This window comes from Polypterus senegalus, chromosome 18 (genome assembly GCF_016835505.1).
Source record: "Polypterus senegalus isolate Bchr_013 chromosome 18, ASM1683550v1, whole genome shotgun sequence".
In the NCBI taxonomy this organism is placed as follows: domain Eukaryota; kingdom Metazoa; phylum Chordata; class Cladistia; order Polypteriformes; family Polypteridae; genus Polypterus; species Polypterus senegalus.
The window spans coordinates 5,608,297-5,628,406 of NC_053171.1; the positions used below are offsets into that span (position 1 = coordinate 5,608,297).

General features: G+C 39.2%; 1 protein-coding gene across 4 annotated transcripts in view; it reads left to right on the forward strand.

Moving 5' to 3' along the window:
- g2e3 (G2/M-phase specific E3 ubiquitin protein ligase) overlaps positions 1-20,110 on the forward strand; it is a 65,761-nt gene that overhangs the window by 36,196 nt on the left and 9,455 nt on the right. For all 4 annotated transcript variants that reach the window (XM_039741422.1, XM_039741423.1, XM_039741421.1 and 1 more), the window contains 4 exons: positions 10,881-10,977; positions 11,900-12,207; positions 14,218-14,399; positions 19,349-19,521. In XM_039741422.1, coding sequence (XP_039597356.1) covers positions 10,881-10,977; positions 11,900-12,207; positions 14,218-14,399; positions 19,349-19,521 — 760 coding nt within the window. The remainder of the gene's footprint in view (positions 1-10,880; positions 10,978-11,899; positions 12,208-14,217; positions 14,400-19,348; positions 19,522-20,110) is intronic.

Sequence of the window (20,110 nt, forward strand, 5' to 3'; positions counted from 1 at the left end):
CTATACGTCATTGGAAACTTGTGAACCTCGCTTATCCAATGGTAATGAGTCTTTTACTGTATGTGGCTTGACGTAAGCAGAATCTTTTGATTAAAGCAGATTTACTGAGTTGTGAGGTACTGCTGATTTTTGAGTATACATGTGCCAATCACATATTTTAATACTGAAAGAGAACAGACAACATGGAAACTTACTGTTTATTTCTAAGACGACACCCTTGGGTATTGAAAAATACCAGTATTGGTTTTGAATGATTTTTGCATTTATTGCAGCATGCACTAAAGTTTGAAGTATGGCAGTATCCCGCCGGTGGGGCACCTTGTGCACAAGTGACCCAGTGTACCCAGTCCTACACAGAGTACTGTCCAGCTTATATCTGTGCACATGTTGCTACAGTGTGTGGATCTGTAAAATGCAGCAGAGTGCGTTATCAACTACTGCTTGTTCCGATGGAACAAGCACAACGATGGTTTTCCTTGAAGCGTCCATCGTGGAGTTTTGTGAATGTTTTACAGGAATGCGTTCAACTCTGGTGTGATGTCATTCCCAGCTCTGATTTTACGAGGTAAATGGTACGCAGAATTAGATTATGTTAAATTGATAAGAGTATTTTCCTGGTTACGTTAATGTTTTGTTTATATATTACTATATAGAGAATGGAAGGTCAGGTCATTGGTTGATTGGTGACCACGAGGTGACACTACACTGGTCATGCGTAATGCATGATGTTGGATGGATTATATATATATAAGACACTTTGACGTCTCGTGAGACAAAAGGACGGCTGCTGTACAGACTTTTATATGATTGACACGTCACAAGCAGAACATGCAGCTCGGCAGCAGCAAGCCAGCAGCTGATCCGTCCGCATCTCCTTAGCATGCGTTCAGCTGCACCATTCACAATGTGAGAGGCAGAGACGCATTAGCTGTACCCCGTGGCTTTGCCCACATAGTAATGAAACAGGACAAATTTTAAAAAGCAATAGACATTGGCACTATATCTGATCGTGTTCAGCTCTGATGGGATAGTGTCCCCCGTGTGGGGAGAAGAGAAAATGGCCGTGATATTTCTGCCAGTCGGCAGCTACCCTCTAAAATACACTTAACTCGGATATCTCTCTCAGAAACGTCAAACGTTACTCCTTAACAATCTGTAGATGATCATGTCTGTTGAACAAACCGGTATCAATAGCTAAGCGGAGGCAAAGTGCACTCCAACACGTGACGAGACGTAGACTAACTCGAACAGAGGATGGCGAGTGAATGAGGAAGGCCCTGTCCCCTGCTCTCGGCCCATATCCACTCTTTTGGATATGCTTAAATACATCGGTACCGCAAGCGAACTCTGGTACTTAGCACGGTGAGAGAAGTCACAAAATCTATCAAAGTTCAAGCAAATTATAGAAAACAACCAGATCTAAATCCATTAAGTCATGAACGGTCATGTTCTCTCATGAAAAGCAGACAGACATACAGACAGAACGCGGTATAGATATATAGATATAGATAGATATCTCTATTTCTGTCCTTTTTAAATTTAGTGATATCTTAGAGAATCAGATGTCATGCACATTTAGAAGTGGTTTTATGTCTTGCCCTTTGCATGTTCAGATCTGACTGGACTCTTTGAATTCTTTAATTTTATTGTGCAGTACAAAGGATGAAAAGCACCAAAATCCATCAAATTTCATCTTTGGGTATCGTTGGATTGGATTATTCACTAGAGGCTTTTAAATAATGATTTATTTATGTCTGAAGGCAATTGAAATTTATATATTAAGCTTTGTGCTCAATGAAGTACATAAGCAGCTCTTTAATAGCTTTTCTTCTTTTACTGGTAAAATTACGTTTTATGACTCCGTGTAGTCTGAAAACCTCCAAGTGTTTTAACTGTTGGGTAAATGTGTTTGATTTGACTGAGACTTCCAGAAATTAATCCCACATATTGTAAGATTTTAGAATTTAGAAGTCTGAAATAATAGCTTTGCTCATTATATCCAATTTTAGAAATAACATGTTTTCAGGATACTGTTTAACTGTATGATGATAACTAATTGGTGAAATTAGCCTGAAGAGAGAGAATAATTCCATCGATTTCTTCACAGTTTTAACTTGTTTACACCTAATTTGCTGAAAATCGTATGCTGTCATTGAAGCAAAAAAAAAATTTAAATGGGGGCTTTGGCATTTCTATCCTCTGTTGTAGAGTTGTATTGTTTCTTAATCTCATTTTGCTTGTAAAAATTGCACACGAGTGAGGATTTGTCTTGATATGAAATTATATATTTTACAGCAAAAATTTTATAAATTAAATGAAACAATGTGATAAAGAGAGAACTTCTTTGTAGCGTACACATCAAACTTTTTAGTTATTTAATGAACTTAACCGTCTGTGAACTGGAATTCTTCATTAGTACCAGATGTGGTAATGTTGGCTGCTGCTATTTGCCTCAATTTACACTTAGCAGATCTCAAGATTTTAACAGTCCGTTGCAGGGCCTTTTTTTAAGCATCCTTTTTAGGTTATTTGCTACCTTCATTTGTTTTAATTTTCTTACTTCTCCATATTGTCTTTACACTGTCATTCAACTTGGCTTTCAAAGTAGAAACATGATGTTTGTCACATAAGCAGGAATGTAAATTTTCAGACCCTTCCAATGCAAGCATTCAAACATGGAGGTCGCATGCATCTACCGGATTTAGTACAACACAGGACGGTGGTCAAAAATCCAGTCTAGAAAAATTTGAAATCCACGTGGTTATTTGCTGTTCACACTTTTCTGTGAAGATCAGATGAGTGAAGAAATCGCATTTGACCTGGAGGTTGAAGGTCACCTAAGGGGTTGGAAGGAGGAGACGGCGGTGCTCACAAAATGTGTTTGTGGTAAGAACTTGCCAGTACAGCACCAGACACAAGGACATTCAGCAGTTCAAAAAGTATTTCATGCATTACTGGTATCAAACATTGAAAAAGGAAATATAAATTAACAACACCGTGCTAAACTAAACCTGTAAAACAGCCTTTTAATTTTGTCTTTGTTACTCCAGAAGTCTCTTTTTTTAAAAAGGTGTGTTCACCAAAGGAGCACCTTCTTGCACAAGGGAGGTGTGACTCGTACAGTGTTTTCTTTAGAGCACTTGGATTTGACTCCTTTTTTTTTTTTCCCCAAAGCTAACAAAAAGGATCTACTTGCACCATTGATGCAAATTATCTAATGCGCTAAAATAGGTTTTCTTAAACTTTTTTGTTGTCACCAATGTTCCCTTTAAAAGGAGTAGCATATAGTGAGCAAAAAACATTGTTTATGAGCGACATTTTGTTTAAGCCAAAAATTTATGAGCACCAATTTTCGTGATAAGTACGAGCGACGCCGTTGGAATGAGTGATCGAGCGACAAGTATGCGTGACGCTCTGAATTCGTGTGAGCGATTGCTCACGCGCTCCGCTTAGAGGGAACATTGGTTGTGACCCAATTGTTCCCATTTTTAGCGTCTTCAAGATTCATTCTGTGTTGAATGCCCAGACAGTCGTTGGTGTCAGGGGGTCCATGTTGGAGAATCATTACCATTCATCATAATTCCTCCTGGGAAAATTGTGGATGATTGTCAGAGCATATCCTCCTTGCAGAATTGTGGGCAATCCTCATAGTGACGATAGTCGGAGCCGGAGGGAGGGTTGGTTGGGGGTGAACTCTTTCTCTTTCTTGTGAATCGTTGATGAACGTTATGGAATTGAGGCTGGATCTGCAGAGCAATGCTGATTACATGATCAACCTGTGGCAACCCACTGCAATCCAGTCTGTAAACCATCCATGACCAATTACCATTAACTACAATAGTAACTCACGATCCAACGGTACAATACAGTTTATTTTTGTACAGCCCAAAATCACACAAGAAGTGCCACAATGGATTTTAACAGGACCTGCCTTTTGAAAGCCCACCAGCCTCGAATCTCTAAGACGACAAGGGAAAAACTCCCAAAAAATACCTTGTAGGAAAAAGATGGAATAAAACCTCGGGAAAGGCAGTTCAAAGAGAGACCCCTTTCCAGGTAGGTTGGGCGTACAGTGGTTGTCAAAAAGAAAAAGGGGGTCAATACAGTACAATACACAGAACAGAATAAATCCTCAATACAGTATAAAAATTTTACAAGTACGGAGTAGAATTTAGCAGCAGATGACATCCCATAAGATGATTTGTTTAGAGTCCTGGAGACCTCATTCATCAAGCTGCCTCCCCCATTTGGCCATTCCACAGCTGAGACAGCGCTAATCTGATGAAAGGACCCCTCTTTTCCACAATTCCTGCTATCCTCCATCAGAGATGACTTTACCCTAGGCAGGCAAAACAACTTGGCAGGTGGACCATGGCACTAAGTGCCACATTTGAGTGCCGAGAAGAGAAACCGAATGGGTTAGGGTTAGTAACAAATTATAACTATCATGTTACTTATGTTTTAGTGCTAATGACTAACAACAGAGATGCAGTCTGTACAGTAAATCAGCAGCTCTAGTCAGGGTGTGCTAAACTGAAATGGTGAGTCTTCAGCTGGGAATTAAAAGCTGAGACCGAAGGGGCATCTCTTGTAGTAGTAGGCAGACCACTCCACAGTTTAGGGCCCTGTAGCTAAAAGCTTGACTTCCCACTGTTGTTCTATTAGTCCTTGGAATACTAAGCAGACCGGCATCTTGAGATCTTAATGTGTGCTCAGGTTTGTAAGTCATAAGTTCAGACAAGTAAGCTGGACCTCGGCCATTGTTATATGTTAAAAGGAGGATTTTGAAATCTGCCCTGAACTTAACCAGGAGCCAGTGTAAGGGTTTAAGAACTGGAGTTATGTGTTCGTATTTTCTTGTTCTTGTAATTCTTGCAGCAACATTTTTGGATTAACTGGAGGCTGTATAAAGAACAGTGACAACCCGTGACTTTATAAGAAACCCTGCAATAAAGGAATGCGTTCCATCACCTGCCGTTGCTGGTTTACATGCATTAGAAAACGAAGGCCAGCTGATGGTGCACTATAAGTATTGACATTTTGAGGTATAGCAACTTCTCCTGAGAATCAGGTATTAAGATTAAAGATATAACCAGTGAAGTAGTAAATTAAACGTGTACCTAAATTAAGGATCCATAACTTTATAACTGTACTTTTTATTATTTTATTTTAAAAGTATGAAATCTATGATCTCACACAAATTTAACTTAAGGGTTTAATGCCATGGAGATGGCGCATTAGTGCAGTGGTTGGGGTTTCAAGAAATGCCGTGCGATACAAAATCGGCGCACACCGTGTCGGCTTTAACGTTTTACTTATTTTTTGAATTTGAAGAAAAATGCGTTTTCAAATTTGAATTTTGGTTGAAAAGTCACAATGTTGTCTTCGCTTAACTTGCTGTAAGAAGTTGGTTACCTAAAGGAGTGGAATTAGAAAACTAGTTCACTGTCTATTTAATGTGTTTAGATTGTACTAATGTGAATGTTTTTTTATTTTCATTTGTTTTTATTCGAGTTTTTTTTTTTTTATATATATATGAATATATGAAATGGAGTGGGAATTAGAAAACCCAAGTGTATGTGCATGTATATAATGTTAGCTGTTCTCCGCGGCTACGCCCACATAGTAGTGAAATAGGATAAAATGTAAAAATCAATTAAAAAAAAAAAAATAGTTGTTTTGTATTGAGAAGAATTTATATTGCTAGCTTTCATAACTGAGGGCCTCTTGATATACAATATTTTTGGTTTTGCTATCAGGGGCGAGAATGTAGCTGTGATATTTTTGCCAAAAATGTAAAAAGTTGGCAAGGTAGGTACGCTCCCATCATCAAACGTTGGCACTATGTCTGATCCTGTTCATCTCTGACGGGAGTGCATCCAACGCGTGGGGAGAAGAGCATGTGGCTGTGATACCTCTGCTAAAACGCACACAACTGTGACCTCTCAAAAATGTTAAATGTTGTTACTCTCTAGCAATCTGTAGATCAGGGGAGGGCAAAGCCAGTCCTGGAAGGCCGCAGTGGCTGCAGGTTTTTGTTTCAACTCAGTTGCCTAATTAAAAAACAATACTTGCCAGTAATTTAATTTAATAGGTTGTTAGTGCGTTAAATCTGCCATGTCAGGTCTTTCTCATGCCCTGGATTGTTTTTTTGTCTTTTTTCTAAGGATATCGCTCATATGATGTGAAGTCTAAAATGTAATTCTCAGTCCTTTTTTCTTTTTTTTTGCCCCCCTCTTCACTTACCTTCCAAGTATTTGGAAATTAAACCAAACACGTGTAAATGGAAACAAGCTAACTGGAGTTCTGCTGATTTCTTTTTATCATTTCCATCTTATTGCTAATATGGAGCAATTAAAAACCAAAATACAGCGGTTTAAAACTAAAATAGGAAATAAGGGTTCAAAATCGTAATGAGCGAGATAATTAAAATGAAGCGGAAGTGTTACTTGAGCAATAAGTGCTTCTTATTAAGCAACTGGGTTGGAACAAAAACCTGCAGCCGTCCAGGAACGATTTTGCCCACCCCTGCTCTAGATGATGATCATGTCTGTTGAACAAACGGGTATCGCTAGCTAAGTGAAGCCAAGGTGCGCTCCAACACGTGGCGAGCGGTAGAGCGACTCGAACGGAGGCTGGCACGTGATTGCGGAGGGTCCCGCCTCCCCCTCCCCTGAGCCCGCAGCATCTCTCGGATTTACGAGAATAGATCATTGCCACAGCCGAACTTTAATACTTAACGTGATGAGAGAAGTCACAAAATCAACCAGGAGGTTCATGCAAATTAAAAAACAAAAACCCAATCTATATCCGTTAAGTTGTTCTCTTGTGAAATTGCAGACTGAAAGACGTTGAATTTTTTTGTCGCTATAAATTTTTTTTTTTTTTTAAATAGTACACTTACCTATAAAGTGGCCTGGAGAAGGAGTTTCTTAAATAAAATGCGAATACTGAACAGTCTATGGACTCGAATTTTAGAAATAGTCTCTTATTACAGCCCAAAATGTAAAACCACATCAAATCATTCCTTTCATGTCTCATGAAGAGAGAGTATTGTGAAATTTAGCGGCATGTCTAATCAACATACAGCAGATCCGCTTGGTCTTTTGTGCTCCTATTTCCATTGCCTCTCTGAGCTCTAATTTAGTGATTTATTCACCCATATTAATATAAATGCCTTAAATATGACAGGTAAGTGCACGGTTTTTCTTATTCAAAAATTACAAAATACAGAAAGCAATGTCATGCATAAAAACGGCAGCAGTAAACAATGTGGGCGTATGATTCTCAACAAAAAAAAAAAGAGTGGTTAAGAAGAAAATGGAGTTAAATGAGCAGAAAAATCAGTAAGCATATTGAGGTATAATTGATAAACACACTGAACTTCGAACACCTGTACAATTAAAATGTCCAACAATAGGGCCACATTAATTATTAAATTATTCACTTGAAGAGAAATTGTTGAACTTTTGCAGAGTATTTTTGAAAACTTGAACCCAGACTTTAAACACAATAAGGGAATTAGTCAAAACCGTAACATCTAACAACCAACAAGGCAACATTTAGAGCCAAAGGATTTTTTTTTCTCAGTATGCCACAATATTTTGGTGTATTTAAACTAATGTTATTTTAAAATTTGTGCAGAAGTAACATTTATTCCTGTATCACATTTTCATTATGACAATTGCAGCTTTACAGAAAGTTATATTACAGTCACAAAAGTAAATTGATGGCCATTCAGACATAAATAAGCAGCAAGTGCAAAGGTCATTGTCCTTTGTTAACAAACAATGGACCAGGGAAAAAAAAGAGGAAGACCAACTCCAGCTGGCAAAGGCGCTGAACAAAATAAACCTCTAGGGGTATGAAGGCCCCCTCTAAACATTTTGTAACTCACATAACAAGTGGTATTGTTAATCCAGTTATAATTCCATGTCTGGAGGTTCTTGTGAAACTGATTGTGATGCTGGAGAGAAGACTTGACCAGGTGACAAAGGCACTGGGCACTAAAAATCGACCAAAAGCAGGAAACAACGGTTATTGCCTAGTGTGAATCTTACAATTGTTTGCAGTACCGATTATGTTAAAGTTACTATACTTTATACAACAGATGAAATGAGAAAATTAAGAAAATGTCACATTTAAAAAAGTTGTTCTAGACATTTGTAGTCTAGCACATCTCTTCTAATTCCAAACATAGCGTAAAAGTGCAGATTGTTGCCTCACCAGTTCTTTTATTCCTATGCCTCAAAATAATAAGCAAACCTGACTTAAGGCAGAAACCTGATTTCTCAAAAAGCTGTGTTTTACATGTGCAAGTAATCTTGTGGAGTAAACGCTCTGTCATTAAACTAAGCGAAAAAAGAGAATTAAATGGCATCATTGACCACTGTGAATGTGAATATAAGCACAATATCCGTCCATTATCCAACCCGCTATATCCTAGTGACAGGGTCACAAGGGTCTGCTGAAGCAAAATCCCAGCCAACGCAGGGCGCAAGGCAGGAAACAAACCCCAGGCAGGGCGTCAGCCCACCGCAGGTTTTAGAAATATGTTTAGTCAAATTGTTGCTTTCTTTAGAGGTTCTTATTGCACGTTTCACACTCTTTTCTGCTTGGTTTGTGATTGATCTCCACAAAGGACCGCCATTACTCTACATATGCTTCTTGTCTCACACCCAGTGCTACTGAATTAATAATGCCACGGGTATTTTTCTATAAGTTACCTATTGTGTTAGGTTTATCGTAACTTTTAAAAGTAATTGGACTACATAACACACTTTTAACATGTTACACTACTGCTATTGAGAATGTGTTGCTGATTTTAGCACTGTATGTTCAGGTCATCAACATTCATTTAGAGATTTTTGAAATATTGAGTCAGTTTATTTCAGACAGGAGAAGGAATAATGTGATTGCTGAAACATTTGCCTTAGGAAGTTGTGTTTTATTGGTACTTCTACCCATGACTGCTGAAAGTGTGTGTGAAGCAAATACATGCACTGAGTGCAGCGGACGTGTGCAGGCTACAAAAATCCTTTTCAGTAACCCAGTTAAGGGTTTATATGGTCACACAATTGGATCATTCATAGGGAAAACTACCTCTGCTGATCAGGTTTCTCAATCGACATTAACCTGATTTTTCTCTAATCGGAATAAGAGTTAACATGGCATTGTAGAAATCCGATTTCTGTGAATTAATCCGGTTATTGAAGCACATTTAAATGTCCTCATTGAATCAGTTGGGTTATCCATTCCTGGTTTGATCTCGAAGTCCTGCTTTCCATAATTTTGAATGTTACAGAATGTTCCAGATTTACTGATTGATTGGGGGAGCAGTACAGGTAAGTAGGAGAGTTTGTACCTTCTCATATTTCTGTTTTTAATGATTTACTTGGCTTCACCTGTTGGGTTTTAGGAAAAATATATGTATGGCCTGGGAGCAGAAAATGGTATCGTGTTTTGGTAATTCGCTTTATTTAGTGAGCAAACTTTTGCATTATCAAATGATGTCAATTTTAATTTCATCTTGTAACGCAACAGTACATCATGCTGTTTGCAATCTGTTTTTATAGATAAACTAATGTCAATTTAACACTATTTAAAATGGACTTTTTAGGTTTACTTGACTTGAAATCAGGTTTGATAAACATTTCAATTTTCATATTTTATATTCCTCATGATGGATAACTTAGGTATTTTTTTTAAAGTCATTTCTTCACAAAGAAGGTGTGTGTGCATTTGCCACATGAAATTCTGTTTCAGTCTCTAGCATCCATCCATCCATTATCCAACCCGCTATATCCTAACTACAGGGTCACGGGGGGTCTGCTGGAGCCAACACAGGGTGCAAGGCAGGAAACAAACCCTGGGCAGGGCACCAGCCCACCGCTGGTCACACACACACACACACACACCAAGCACACACTAGGGATAATTTAGGACCGCCAATGCACCTAACCTGCATGTGTTTGGACTGTGGGAGGAAACCCGCGCAGACACGGGGAGAACATGCAATCTCCACGCAGGGAGGACCTGGGAAGTGAACACAGGTCTCCTTACTGGGAGGCATCAGCGCTGCCACAGTCTCTAGCAATTTCTGTAAATTAGCCAATTCTTTTGCCCGCACTATCACTTCCACACTGGCATTAACTTGGCTAGGGTATAGCCTTAAAACGTACTGCACACGTCCGTTTTTCAAGCCAAGACAGTTGTCGAGTATTGATCTGCATCTTGTGATTGCACACACATTGTGAAGTAGCTCGTGTGTCTTTTTGTTTAAAAAAAAATATATATATAGATTATGAGATTCAACCAATTTTAAAGAAAATGTGTGTGCAAGACTACCTCGGCACTTACTCTTCTGCTAACCTTTCACCCCACCGGAAGTGTCTCTTCCTTCAAATCGGACCAAACCATAGTAAACTGTTTGTGCCATGTGGTTGATTTGGTTTAGTTCGGATTTATTTTCATATTTATGGATGAATTCGTTCGAAGGAATAGATAATGTAGCCTTACCACAAATAAAACAGTGACAATATGCAATAAAAGGATTATTTCCAGATCCCTTTTGTTATCACAAACGTGCATCGGAAGTACGGAAGACCCGTTTTCATCAAAACTCATTGATCATATTCAGCAATTTTTGAAGCCTTTATTTTCCAATGGTGCTTCTTGGCCCATTGCCTCCATTGTAAAGTGCTTCAACAGGCAAAAATTATTATTTATGGGAAACGCTTGATTTTGGAACACAATTTCATATGGCAAATGCACATATACTATGTTTGTGAAGGAATAGCTTCGACCTGAAGTTGTATGCAAGTGATAACTTAAAGGATTACTGAAATAAATTCAGTTGAGCCTTGCTCAATTTTTTTAAGGGCACAGCCTTCATCCCTTGCCAACCACACCACAGCAGTTGATCTCGCCGAAACGCCCAAGACTCTCGCCCAGGTTTAGCAGGAGTATTTTAAACAGGTAAGCGTTTTTCTTTCTGTAAATTCACTAACAATAACCAAGTAAATGCGAGTAATACCGAAATTGATTTGCCTGTGTTAATTTCTTTTAATCGGATACATTTTTTTTCAGCTTTTATGCATTTAAGACCACATCCACACTACTATGTTTTTTATTTAGAAGCTTTATCCACACTAGTGTTTTCACTTCGTTTATAAAAGTATCTCTTCCCCTAACAAAACGACTGAAAACTCCATAACGTAGCTGTTCGCTTACATTAGAGGAAGTGTCCCGCACTTTAGACATCCATCCATCCATCCATTATCCAACCCACTATATCCTAACAGAGGGTCACGAGGGTCTGCTGGAGCCAATCCCAGCCAGCACGGGGCACAAGGCAGGAAACAAACCCTGGGCAGGGCGCCAGCCCACCGCAGACTTTAGACATTCATTTGCAGCTTATATTTTGACATGGAGAACAGTGATTACGAAATGCAAAGCAAAAAAAAAAATTGTTTAGTCTGACAATGATAAGGAATTGTTACTGAGAGTAACACACAAGTATAATGGAAGCAAAGCAGGATTCAATTAGCATGATGTAATAAGTATGAACCAATTAGCATGATGTAATAAGTATGAACCAATCAGAACGGGAGTAGAGTCTTGGGTTTTCAAAACTCTCCGTTTTCACCCATTTCTACTGCAACTCTGAGCCGACATTTTCAGAAATCTATGGCTCGGGGAGAGCGTTTTCAGAAGTCTATTTTTTTGGGTGTTATAAACACCGGGGTAGTGTGGGCGTTTGGTATAAACTGAGACTTATGTCTGCATTTTTAAACAAAAATGTAGTAGTGTGGAGGTAGTTGAAGATTACTTCAAAGTTTGCATTTGAAAGTTAAAAAATTGACGCTCTAATGATAAATATATTTGAATTTTGTTTCAGACAGCTGCAGTTTCCAAGATCAGCTGCAGAAGTTTTGAAGGAACTCGATCAGCAAATAGACAAAAGTGCAACTACACTTTTCTCTGTTGACAGAAGGAGTGTACTTGATGGAGCCCTGTGCACATTAAGGCATAAAACATTTAATCCTTACGCCCAAATTGAAGTAAAATTTACAGATGCAAACTGTCTGTTTAATAATTCAAACAGCAGCTGCCGTGAATTTCTATGCTTACTCATGCGTGAACTTGAACATTCCTTATTATTTCAAGGATCATCCCTTGGCAAGAATCTGGCCCTTGACTCTCAAGGTGAGTGTCGTTTCTTGCTTTTTTTTTTTTTTGTCATGTTTGTTTCTGTTGTTCACTCATTTTATATGTAACAATCATTTTAAGTTTGCAAACTTTCTTTTGAAGCTCAAGAGAAATGTCTTTATATTTTAATAACTATAATAAAAAGCTTTTAAAACGAGGACTGAAAGGATTGTAAGCACACCCCAGAAAAAAGAAAAATGAATATGTGCTTTGAACAAAGTTTGACAGCAATGGCTGCTTTCAAAAAGGAACAATGTGCTGGTGGAGACAGAAATGCATTGCTACTGGACTTTATTTAGAAACTGCACTGAATGTGAGGTTGCATTTTGCTATTTTAAGACATGCAGTTGCTTTCGACTGTGGCCCACTTGCTGATCAATTCTACAGCAACACTTAATTGTGTCGATAAAGAATAAATAAAACTTGGGGCGCTCCGCGGTGTCAGTGGACCATGCAGCAGAACTGCTGTTATTTTTCCAGATCAGGTTTATACATGCAGTTAAGGGGGTGTTCAAAGCATCCTCCACTTACAGAAGACCGAGGGGGCAAACCTGGCATGCCTTTGATGGATTATATCTTTTGATGGGACAGGCACTTCTTGGAACACCCTAGGAAGGGCTGAAAAAAATTTTTAGGGATTGGGTGCCCCATTAAGATCGGGTTATGGTTTTGACACCATTACCCTCGTCATGTGCAGAATGAAAGTGATGATGGTGATTATGTCTCTCTTAAAGCTTATGTGATAAAGAGGGACCAGGCTTCGGAGTGTGCTTTGGTGTTTGATTTTTCTTTCTTAAACTGTGGAGTGCAGTCTTTTGTGTCTTAACACCAGGGGGGTTAGCAGGGTTTGTGGCCATATATCCTACCATAATAAGGTTAGTTAAAAACAAAATTTTGAAAATGTTGAAGTTTAAAATTTCTTCTGAATCCACTGGGTGCCTGAACCACCTATAGGGTGGTCCGGATCTAATTATGCAATTTTCATTACACTATAACTTAAGTTCATTACATAGAAAATCACCCGAAAGGCAGGGTTGTGGCCTGGTTAGTTACCAAGTAATCCTGTAACCTGCATTTACAATGTTCCTGTATCACCCATCGAGATCTTTTCTGTTTGCTTTGGTGAAGAGCCGCAGCAGAGATGTGAGCCTGCTGTTGCCCCAGCAACAGATAAATAGTCTTCCACAGATGCGGTGATCTCACTTTGGGACGCTCTTTGACGTGTTGTCCAGTTCGAGGAGGTCCCAAGAGTTTAGAAACCTAACATTTTCTTGAATAAGTGCTGCATTAATAGGAATGTTTCTTGAACGAGCGTCACTGAACCACATCAAAATAGCTTTTTTGCTGTCTTCAAATGTATCAGTTCGCACATGTTTGCAACCAGAGATTTTTTTTTTTGCTCGTCTTTTCAAGAAAGTTGACAGTGTGGATGGCAAAATTCCAAATTCACTGGTAACATCTTTTTTTTTTTTCCCCTCTTTCTTTTTTCCACAATCAAGAGCCACAAAATGTAAAACATTTTTTTTTTCTTTTTTCTAATATGAACCGTTATTGTTTTTTTCGTGTCTGCTGTTTCTATAGGCGGGTAACAGTGACTTAAATTCCAATGGATGTTTTTCAAACGTTGACGAGAAATAAGCAAAAGGTATCGATGAAAATACTGATATATATATATATATATATATATATATATATATATATATATATATAAATTTTTTATTTTTTTTTTTTTTATACAATGTTTCTGTTTGGAGATCGTTGAGCTGTGGCCTCAGAACTGACTGCTCTGTGGACGTTTTATTCACGCATATCAAGGTCTTTTGGGCACTTCGTTGTAATGAAAGCTGCTGATCTGCTGAATGTATTTCGTAGTTACAAGATTTCTATCGACTCACGTCATATGGGGATACTGTCCGGACCATCAAAATACTTTGTTGTAATGAAAGTTTTGTTGTAAAGGTATTCATTATTGTTGAATTTTACCAGTATATTTTTTTTCCTCCTCAGCTTTACATGAAAATTTATACTACGATGCTGGACGGATAATTGCCCTCTCCCTTGTACATGGCGGCCCTTTACCTGGTTTCTTTTCCAGACTTTTATTTGATTGCATTGTCTATGGATCAGAAAAAGCAGAGCCTTCTCTGGAGGACTTGTCTGAAGACTGCATATCATTAAAGATTAAGAAAGTAAGTTACCTTTTATTTATCGTCTTTATTATGTGGTTAGAGTGGAAATGCTGCTCCTCATTCAGTAGGTAGTGATTCAGTTTATAAGCTACATGATGGCTGATTGGTTGACCTTTTTTTTTTTTCCACAAATTCATCTATTTGGCGAGTAATTTCATGACTTTGTTGGGGTCTGAATGGAGAAATTATTTTTAGCAACCTATATACAGTATTGGTCATGCCACTTCATGTGCATTCGATACATATTTTGATGCGATAGTCCTGTGATATAATGCATCCCCAGAAGGATGGATAAGGTTATACATTTAAAATACTACTTTCATTAAAGTTTAGCTATAAAATGAACAAAGGCGACACTAAAAACAATAATGTAAAATTCTTTACTGCTTCTGACTGACACCCAGAATCCTAATTTCTTTTTTGTTATTGAATTTTGTGGTTGCAGAGTTGAAAGTGAAATTAATCTTGGCTGCTTTGCTCTTCCTGCACACTTCAGGACACCTTGTCACTTTCACACTTTCTCCTGTAAGCTAAAAGGCGCTTGCCCTTTTTTTGCCTAATCTTGCATAGTGAGTGTGTCAGGGAAAAGTCTAAATTACTCCATAGTTGAGAGTCCCCAATATAACAACCTCCAAAGATAAAATGTCCTTTTATCTAATCAAATCTGGCTGCTGGAGCCTGAGAAAAGCTGTGCTTGGTGTCACATGGCAGGAATTCCCAACTTAAATGAAGCTAAATGTTTAATTTTTTTATGTAGGACATTCAGTCTGCACCAAGCAGAGAACAGATAAATGGTGCAATCTTGACACCCTTATCTTAGTGTTATCTTAAAGGTCCCAAGGTGCATCAGAACAGGTCCTTCACCTGAAGCTAAGCATGTCTGGGCCTTGGCAGTGCTTGAATGGGAAACTATCTAGGAAAAGCTTAGTTTGCTGCTGAAAGAGGTATTAGGGGGTGCTTACTCTGTGGTCAGTGTGTGGATGTTAGTGTCCCAGTGCAATGATGGGGAGACTATTCTGTAAAAATGGTGCTGTCTTTTGGATGAATTCTAAAACCAAGGTCTTGACCCTCTGTGATTATTAACACTAGAATTACCAAAGCCTACGAAAAAACTCGTAATCCCGTAAATCCATTCGCACCTCTGTGTCAGCGTCTTTTGTGTTGTAAATGTGTCAATCAGCGGAAGCAGGAAGCAGTCTGCGATCTCATCCCCCACCAATGCAGAAAGTTCCCTCCGCTCAAGTCTGTTTACCTGCGTGTGAGTTGTCAGGAGTTGTAGAGGGTAAGTGATATCTCGTTATTTGGAATACATGCATTTCTTGTGTGTTCCGTGTCTACAACAATCTATGTAAACATCGTTAAAACAAATGTTTTTCGAGTTTTAGTAATAATTGACAAAATGTAGACATGAAGTGATGTGTGAAGTCCAAGTATCAAATAAGCCCTTTCACAAAACGTACAAGTATAACAAAACACGTGTGATTTTATTCTGGTTTTATTAAACTTGTACCATTTTATGAAGGATCCAGGATTACAATTTTTTTATTTCTTAGGCTTTGGTAATTCTAGTGTTAAGGATCCTGGGCATCTTTTGGAGTGTGTGTCCCGATATCATGGCCTTGTCTATTCTGGCTCCCCCAATCATCTCTTGCTTGCAATTAGCTTACTTTCTTTCTCACCCCTTCACCACCCAACAGCTAATGTGTGGTGAGTGTATTGGTGCAGTGTTGGCTGGCATCGTGTCATCCAGATGGGTGCTACACATTGGTGGTGGTTCGTGGAATGGGAAATTAGAAAAGTCTACAGTTGCTTAGACCAGGGGTCGCCAAGTCCGGTCCTGGAGGACCACCGTGGCTGCAGGTTTTCATTCTAACCCATTTAAATTGAGTGCCCTGATTGTGCTGTTAATTAACTTCTTGTGAATTCATTTAATTGAATTGCTTTTTTAAGATTTGTTCTCCTGAATGTCTTCATCGTTCCTCTGAATTGCTTCATTTCTTTCCTTAAACGGCACCCAAATAGAAACAAAATGTGAGGTGAATGAACCAACAGAAGACCACCTAAGTCAGGGCCTCAAACTCCAAACAATTTCACTCCAAGCAGCTGCTTAATGAGGGTCCAATTTTTGTCGTTAATTAAACCCATTCTTTAATTTCATGGCTTGGTGCTGCTCTCGTGGTGCATTTGCAGACATTTACGGAATTGTTGATTTTTTTTATTTTTTTTCCCCTAAGAGCACTGGGGACCCAAGCAGATCGACTTTCCTGAGAGCTTCATCTTTCTTTATTTTCAGATATTGTATGATGGACACCAGTTGTTTTGGCTTATTTTGTATCTCATTATTGTTTGGCATCTAGTTAAGGAAAAAAAAATTTAAGGGGTCTGAGTCTTCAAGAGCAAATCAATTAAAATTCGTTAGTTAACTAGCAGCAAAAACAGGCCAGTCATTCAGAAAAGGTTTAAAATGAAAACCTGCAGCCACAGTGGTCCTCTGGGACTGGACTTGGTGACCCCCTGGCTTTGACAAGAGCATTTACAACTGGGGAGAAAAAAAATAATAACCTTAAAGTTTCCATTGAATTTCATGGAATTTCATGGCACTGGAACAACGTGAAAGGGCGGCAGGCAAGTTCTTCAAATTTAGTAAAATAAATGCACTTTTCTGATATTTCTAGCTGTTGAAGCTTTCGCTGACCTGCTAGTGGCTACTTGGAACCTTTTCAGCAACTACCGAAGTTTTTAAATTGTAAAGTGTGAAATGCCACTAGGACTGGACTGGCTGTAAAAAGTTAAGGATCCCCAACAATGGATTTCTAAAGCTGATTGCTGTGCTGCAACATCATTCCACTAGGGGGCACATTTACTACACGGCTATTCATCATTGCCGTCTGCAGGAGCTACAATATAAATCTTGATGTGAGCTTTTAACTGCGTTCGCCTCGATCCCCCTGGCCTTGGCGCCTCTGAGGTTAATGCACTCCTACACTTCTCCTTCCTAGTGTACTACTTGGTAACACTTTAGTCTAGGTAATGCAAAAAAATGCACATATTAATCATTTACTTTAAAGTAACGACCATAACGACGACGACTTCTGGTGTTACTAATACTTAACACTCACCGGCCACTTTATTAGGTACACTTGCTAGTACCAGGCTGGGCCCCCTTTTGCCTTCAGAAGTGCCGTTATTCTTGGAGGCATGGATTCAGTAGCATGCTGGAGACATTCCTCAGGGATTTTGGTCCATATTGACGTGATAGCAGCATGCAGTTGCTGCAGATTTGTCGGCCGTACATCCATGATGCGAATCTTTTGTTCCACCTCACCCCAACGGTGCTCTATTGAATTGAGATCTGGTGAGTGTGGAGGCCACTTCAGTCCAGTGAACTCGCTGTCATGTTCAAGAAACCAATTTGAGATGATTTGAGCTTTGTGACATGACACATTCTCCTGCTGGAAGGAACCATAAGAAGATGGGCACACTGTGGTCATAAAGGGATGGACATGATCAACAACAATATTTGGGTAGGATGTGGCATTTAAACAACGACTAGTTGGTACTGAGGAACCCAAAGTGGGCCAAGGAAATATACCCAAGATCATCACAAGCAGCCTGAACTCTTAATACAAGGCAGGGTGGTTCCATGCTTTCATGTTGCTGATGCCAAATTCTGAACCAACCGTCCTGATTTTGCAACAGAAATTGTCCAATTTTGTTGAGCCCGTGTGAATTTATATCCTCAGTCGCCTGTTCTTGGCTGACATTAGTGTTACCCGGTGTGGTCTCCTGCTGCTGTAGCCCATCTACTCCAAGGTCCAATGTGTTGTTCAGAGGTGCTCTTCTGCATACCTCGGTTGTAACAAGTGCTTATTTGAGTTAGTTTGGCCATTCACCTCTGGCATCAACAAGGCATTTTCATCCAGACAAACTAACACTAGCTGGATATTTTCCAATTTTCAGACCATTCTCTGTAAACCCTAGAGATGGTGGTGTGTGAAAATCCCAGTAGGTCAGCAGTTTCAGAAATACTCGGAGCAGCCCGTCTGGCACCCACAACCATGACACGTTCAAGGTTGCTTCAGTCACCTTTCTCATTCTGATGCTGGGTTTGAACTTCAGCAGGTCATCTTGACAGTGTCTACAGACTGAAATGCATGGAGTTGCTGCCATGTGATTGGCTGAGTAGATATTTGCGTTAACAAACAGTTGAACAGGTGGACCTAATAAAGTGACCAGTGAGTGTATAACGCATCAGCCAAGTGGTTATTCATGTCAGCAAGGTGATCTACTAACTTTGGAATGGTCAGAGATGTCTTTCTTTTGACATTGCATCCTTCAGTATAAGGCCTTTGATAATTTTACTAGCATATCAAGGGGTGCTCTTATGCCACATTGCATAGAGATGAATAACCAGTCTACTGATGTTTTATATGTGAAGACCCAAAGTACTCTTTATGAAGGTTTGGTTACAGAAATGAGTAATGGCTACTGCAAAAATGCATCTAAAGTGGTACCTACTAATCTAATTGAGGGGCATAGGCTGTGCCTATCCCAGCAGCATTGGGTGGAAGGCAGGAGCAGATCCTGAACAGGACACTAGTCCATCTAGTGAGCTTCTATTATGGAATAATGTCAATAATACCAGGGCTTTGGGTCAAAGTAAACGTTGCATTGAACATACAGTAGGAATGTATTTGTATTTACTGAAGAGTGACTGTACTTTTAAGTGCATAAAATAGATTCTGATTTGCAAGGATACATCAATTTGAACATTTCACAGCACATTAATGCCTAAACAAATTCTTTGCTTTATATGTTGCTAATTTTCTTTGGGATTGGGATAAGATAATGCTGTGCAGTGTGCGTGGAATCAGTTTAAATCTCCTACAGTAAGAAAGATGATGAGGTGCTACCTATTCAGATTTTTTCCTTGCACAATTTTATTACAGATAAATGAAGCCCAGACTGAAGAGGAACTTCAGGCCTCTGTAAATGCAGCAAGTGAATATTTGCTTATTGCCGGCTGCTCTACAAAAGCCTGGACGTTGTGTGACAAGGACAAACTCGTTCAGCAGCTCTTGAACTTCCATCTGATTCTGAGGATTCAAATGCCTCTGCAGAGGTAAGTTGTTTTTCTCATCTTTTAATTGTCCAGAATTAAATGAATAGATTTTATAATTTATCTAATCAGTAATTCGTAAGGCAGTAATGAAATCTTCAGAGCGGGTGCCTCTTGGCAGTTGACCACTTCATTATATTCCCAACTAGTCGTCCCCCTCGGCTCCGCGCATGTAGTAGTTTAACAGGACAGTGAGGAGGCCCAGCTCCCTACTCCTTACATCACTCTTCCCCTCCCCTCGGCCCGCAGCCTCTGTCTCAGATTAGTGCGAATATATCGCTCCAGCAAGCAAACTATGATTCTTAGTGCAATGAGAGAAGTCACAAAATCAACCGGAATGTTTAAGCACATTCTAGGAAAAAAAAAAATCTCGATCTAAATCTTAGAGAGAGAGGATGCGATGACAGATATTCACTCATCTGGCTTTTGATCTCAAGTACATACGGCTCTTCACTGCATGTCGTCTTCCCCTCATTAACCGACTCGCATGGATGAGTTATCTAGTTTCTCTCTCTTTCTCTCTGTCTCTGTCGGAGATTTTAAACATCCACTCACCAACAGGATTCATTCTCTGGGTCACATATCAAACTGG